At 56.2% G+C, this 5,650-nt stretch overlaps 1 protein-coding gene across 1 annotated transcript; it reads left to right on the top strand.

Annotated features, from left to right (window-relative positions):
• Window positions 1-3,669: 3,669 nt before the first annotated feature.
• DDA1 (DET1 and DDB1 associated 1) lies at window positions 3,670-5,398 on the top strand (the record flags this gene model as incomplete). Its single annotated transcript, XM_010150823.1, has 4 exons — window positions 3,670-3,750; window positions 3,935-3,986; window positions 4,255-4,316; window positions 5,138-5,398. Coding segments are annotated over 4 exons (306 nt in total), but the record flags the coding sequence as incomplete, so codon positions are not given.
• Between the last annotated feature and the right edge of the window lie 252 nt (window positions 5,399-5,650).

Raw genomic sequence — 5,650 nt, 5'->3', positions numbered from 1 at the left:
GACACCCCAGGCTGGGGGCGTCTTCCCCTTCTCGTGGTGGTGGGGGCTGTGAGACTTCACTGCGGGCTCTGCCTCACCACGGGGGAGGGCTCAGCACCCCCCCCAGAGGGTGGGGGGTTCCCGCCATCAGAACCGAGGGGCTAAAAGCATCTGGGATGCTGCGAGGGTGTGTGGGTTCCCTCCTCCCCCAGAGCTGGGGGGCAGAAGGGGGAAATTGGGGCACCCCCGAGGTGTGGGGTGCTCCCCATCCGCGGGGCTGTGGAGTTCAGCCCTTCCTGTGCCCCCTCCGCAGCAACAGGCGCTTGGGCTGGTGCCCGAGCGTACAGTAGCAGCCGTAGCCAAGAGGCTTCCAGTCTCCCTCCCTTTGTAATGCCGTAATTTTTGGAAGGGGAGAGTTTCCCTCCTGCCCCTCCACAAGCTCAGTACCTGGGAGGAAGCCAGCGGTGTCCCTGCGGTCCCCGTGTGGAGTGAGCCGTGGCCGTTCCCGAGCCCGTGAGCGCTTTTCCTCCACCCCACGTGAGTGCATCGTGCCGGGACAGCCCTGTGTGCTGGGCCTCGTCTCTCTGGGCCTTTTTACCTCGGCTCCGTTCGAAAGCTGAGGACGGGGCGTGCATGTTACGGGTTTGTTCCACCTTTGTGTTGAGAGGGGGACTGTCTCCCGGAGGCCGAGCGCTCGTGTTGACGCAGCATCTTAGCCCTTCCTCGCTTCCCACAGCGTAGAAGGAACCGGCGTGGTCTGAGGTTGCTTAATCGCACTTTTTGTTGTTCTTTGGGGAAAGGCAACCCCGGGCATGAACGAGGCGTCTGCTCGGTTCCAGCGCTGGTTGTTTCACTTCCACGCAGGACGCTCCGTCGGCCTCGCCGGCTTTGGCCGGGGCGCGCTTCCCGTGGTTAAAGAGTGGCAGAAGGCAGGCGGGGGAGCGCTCCCTCGGGAGGTGTGACTCGGTGTACGGTGGGTGTGTAAACACGGCGCTGACCTACTGGCATTGGTTGATCCTGTGCCCTTGGCGCAGATAAGGATCGTTGCACTCGCAGTATTGTCTGATCCGGAATATCCAGGAATGGGGCTCCGGGCGGTTGCCTTGAGAGGGGCCTTTTCCGTGACCGCTGGGGTGGTGTCAGCAGGCAGCCGCTGAAGCGTGCGTGTGTGCAGCAGGGTTATCGTTAGCGGAGGGGTGGCCTGGGTCCCTGACAGCTGGTTGAACTGGCGATGGGGGCTTAAGGCACTGGCCGGAGCCGAGGTTGGAGAAGTGTCCGACTGTCACGATTCGGTGTCCCTCTCGGGCTCCGGTTAAGTCACAGCTGGGCCGTGGGCACTGCTGGCGGGGCCGGAGCTGATCCCGCAAGGAAAGGCAGGGTGGTGGCCAAGAGCCAGGGCCGCTCCTGGCTCCTGAGCCGAGGTCTCCAGGTGTTGTCTGAGCATAGTAACCTGCCTGCTTGCCAGTCTGCCCTGAGCTGGTTCATATCCTCCTTCGGGCGTTTACGTTGTGGAGACGAGGGGAAAAAAACCCACATTGACCATTTAAATGGCATTTTGACTGATAATTTTAACAGTTTTTGCAATTCACTGGACGTAACTCACTCTGCTGTAAAAGGCCTTTAGAGGACTGTGGAATCCCTGGTGAGAGCTGGGATCCAAGCCTCTTCCCAAGGAAACCCTGGGCTCTGCAATCCAAACCCCCGGCTGGAAAGCAGGGAATATTCTCGCGTGAGGGACTCGGGGTGAGCTGTAGCTTATAGAATAGGGACCTGAAGTTGCCTAAGTGAGAGCGGGTAGTGTCGGTTCTTGCAGCGGTAACGGGGCCAGGTGGTTGTCAGGCCTTGGCTGCGTGAAGGAAGTCAAGGCAGTGTCTCTGGGTTCGGCTGGTGCCGCGGAGCAGGTTGCAACGGGGAGGGGATGTGCTTTGAAACGTAACGGGATATTTTTGAAGATTCTCAGTCCTTCTAACCAGACTCACGTAATTAGTAATTCTGAGATCTGGGCTACGCGGAGAAAACCGCGTCTGCCTTCAGCAGTCGTTACGGCGTTCCCTGTCCTTTTCTGCCCAGGAGGCCGTGCATGTTTGCGAGCCGGTGCCGACTGCCGGCGTGGCGAGAGCAGCCCAGCAGCAAAATCCGTCGGGGCGGGCGTGGGAAGCGGTGAGCTGGGAGCGGACCCAAAGGGAGCGCTGCTGTGACAGCAGAGCCGGAGGATCCTGCCTTTTGACTCCCGCGCTCAGCCGGTGTGCGGGCGACGGGCTCTGTGCCGTAGAACTCACGGCCCTGGGGCAGGGAAGGCTGGGAGGACATGGTGTTGGGCCTGGGGGGGTTAAAACAGGCAAGAGAAATGCCCAGTTTGAACCCAAGGCCAGTGTTTTGACAAGATTATTCCTAAAACCAGGCACAGGTTTGGGCGTGGATACTAGAATGGCCGTAGAGTTCTTCTTGAGAACAAAAGTATGAATAATATTTTCTGGTTTGGCTAATTATAGCTCTGTTTGGAATGAAAGATGCAGCGTTAATCAAAATAATGGCTCCTCGTTGAATGGAGACCACGTCCTCCCACCTGGCAGTCGTGTAACGGTGCTGTCCAGTTATCCGTTGCTTCAAATGCTAAATTCAGGGATTTCTCGTCTGCTGCTTCGCTGCCCTGTTAAAATCGCCTGGAAACAAGGTGGTGCGTGTCCTGGAGTAGCACCCTGTAGCGTGCCAGCCTTTGAATCCTCAAGCAGATATCCGTAGGATAGAGGTGGCTGGTCCGGTGACTTAAAAGGGACCATCTCAGGGCCTCTCTCTCCGTTTATTACCCATTTTCTCTTTGAAGACCTTGCTGGACATCCTCCTTTGTCTCAGCTCGAGGCAGAGAGGCTCCAACAACACTCACTTTTCTCCTGACCCTGTCACATTCTCCTCCCGCCCTCCTCTTTTTCATGTCGGGGAAGGAAATTCCTGTTTTGTGCTGCTCCGACTTAATTAAACCGCGAGGGCTCGGCAGGGTTCCTGCGGCGCTTTAGCACGGAGCTGTGCTGAGTGATCAGGAGGTTCCTTGTGCGCGGGGGTTTCTGGTGACGCCCTGGTAGCCCTACGGGGATGGGATCCTTCCAGAAAACAGACGAAGCTGGGTCAGGCTGATAAGCGGGCGATAAGGATCCGGGCCGTGGAGGCCGCACCGCTCGGCGGAACCGGCCTGGGGCTGTGCCGAGGGACGTCAGCTGGGAAAGCGGAAGAGCAGCGAGTTTGGTGGGGTGTGACGTTCGAGGGCTTCGGCATCGCTGCACCGGTGTTTCTCCCGCTGGAAGCGCCGGCGATTTCTGGCCTGCTCCTCGGGGGTGCAAATCTTCCTCCTGCCGGTGCTCGCCCGCTCGGACACACGGCTCCTTGGTGTTGTTTTCCATCTCCTACATGCTAATCCAGATGTAATCGGCAGCTTTCTGACCGTGTTGGTGAGCTCTGGGGCTATGACGAGCCGAATGCAGGCACTGGGGGTTTGGTTTACTTGCCAAAACCCATTGGGGACGGGTTTTGATATCCAGCAGCTGTCCCGGTGGCTGGGACCTGCCGGCATCTGCAGTTCCTGCGGTGGTTTATCTCCGGGACCGGCGCGGCTCTGTCGGGAATCGGCACGAGCAACGGGAGTATCGCTCGTTCTTTCCCCCCTTATTTCTTTCTTTGTGTTCCCTGTCTTTTTAGGCAGATTTTTTGAAAGGATTACCGGTCTACAACAAGAGCAACTTCAGCAGATTCCACGCGGATTCTGTCTGTAAAGCGTCGGTAAGTATCGCCGCGTCCCAGGCTCCTGCGCGGCTCAAAGGGAAATACGCTTCTGCCCCGAAAAGCCAGTGAGAAAGGGACCTCCTGCTTTAGATGTGTGGCTTTGGGGTTGGTTTGGCTAGGCTTGGGTTAAAAACCACCTTTTTGCTGTCTTTGTTGTGTAACCGTTCCAATTCCTCTACAGAACAGAAGACCGTCGGTATATCTTCCCACGAGGGAATATCCGTCTGAACAGAGTAAGTCTGCCCCGCTGAAGGCCTTTAACAACGTGAATCTGTTCTCATCTGAAACATCCAGCATCTCCCTTCTTTTAAACTTCAGGTGGGGGGATGCGGTCGCTGTCAGCACAGCGATTAGCAGTGCACGTGCTCCTGCCTGCCGGCCCGCTAGTGAAAAGCCCCCGGCGCATGGTGTGGGAAGTCGTGTGGGGATGGCTGCGCCCGTTCTAAAGTTGCCTTTAAAATGACCTCACTGTGTTTCTCTCTCTCTTTTTCTTCCTGGCAGTCATAGTAACAGAAAAGACAAACATACTTTTGCGCTATTTACATCAGCAGTGGGACAAAAAGGTACGGCTGGGTCTTCTTCATTGTGTCGGGATTTGCTGATTGGGGTAATTGAGCTGAATGGTGATCACAGTGAAAATACTGAAGATGAGTTAAAAGCAAGCGGGAACCACACTTCAGGAAAAGATAGAGGAGGCTCTGTCTGCACAATACTTCTTTAAAAACCAAACCCAAACCAAGCAGGTCCCTTTCAGCTTGGGGGTGTGAACTCTTCAGAACTTGGCAGGCTGCGGTTGCGTCTCCAGCTCACTGCAGGTTTCCTTTGTGGCCTTGGCAACCTGCTCTCCCTGCGCCTCCGGGTCTGCTTTTCAGCCAGGGTAGAGCTGCTCTTCCCTCCCAGGACTGTTGGGGGAAGAGTTATCACAGGGTTGTGGAATGGTTTGGGTTGAAGGGACCCTAAAGCCCCCCCAGTGCCACCCTCTGCCACGGGCAGGGACACCTTCCATAGCCCGGGTTGCTCCAAGCCTCATCCAGCCTGGCCTTGGACACTCCCAGGGATGGGGCATCCACAGCTTCTCTGGGAACCTGTCCCAGGGCTCCCACCCTCTGCGGGAAGAATTCCTTCCTGCTGTCCCATCAGAAGGAAAGAGGATCTCGGACCTGGTGGTGCAGTACCGGAGATCTGTAAATCAAAGGTGCCGAGATCAGTAATTGGAGCCTTCGAGCACCTTTTGGCTTTGGAGAGAATCCCCCTCGGTGTTTGTTGCGGTGTGTCAGTTGGGTCACTGCGTCCCTCTGTTCCATCTGGAAACCTTTACAAACAAGAAAGTGGCTCCCACCGGGATCCTGGCAGAGTTTCACCGTGACTTTCTCTGTCCCCACAGAACGCAGCGAAGAAGAGAGATCAAGAGCAAGTGGAAATAGAAGGTGAGAATTCGGCGCCGCCACGGAAAATCGCTCGGACAGACAGCCAGGATATGAATGAGGACACTTAAATTCTTGACTTTCTCCTCTCCTACTTTGCAGGCGCTTCCTGTTTTGTCTCCAAGTGTGTAAATTTTTCCCCTCGCCCCCTCTCTCACCCCCCCACTATGCAGCCCAAACCACTTCCCACTTTGTAGGAGCCAATGTATTTATTTGTTTTCTTTTTGGTCCCTCCCTCTTTTTTTTTTTTTATTTATGCCCTAAAAATTAGGGAGCAGTGGTGGAACAATTCCATGAATGACATAGTACAACCCTAGTTCCTCCTTTCTGAAAAACACACACACGCTGTCACTTCCACAGGTTTTGTTGAATCTGTTCCCTAATCAACCAGGGAGCCAGGGTGGGCGACGGGGGTCGTTACGGGACCCTTCGGTGACGTCGCCTTTCCGTTCACCCGCCCGCTGACACGCTAC

This window comes from Eurypyga helias, unplaced genomic scaffold, assembly GCF_000690775.1.
Source record: "Eurypyga helias isolate BGI_N326 unplaced genomic scaffold, ASM69077v1 Scaffold44034, whole genome shotgun sequence".
Taxonomy (NCBI): domain Eukaryota; kingdom Metazoa; phylum Chordata; class Aves; order Eurypygiformes; family Eurypygidae; genus Eurypyga; species Eurypyga helias.
Note: the sequence above shows the minus strand (reverse complement) of the source record. Positions and strands in the feature narration are given on the sequence as shown.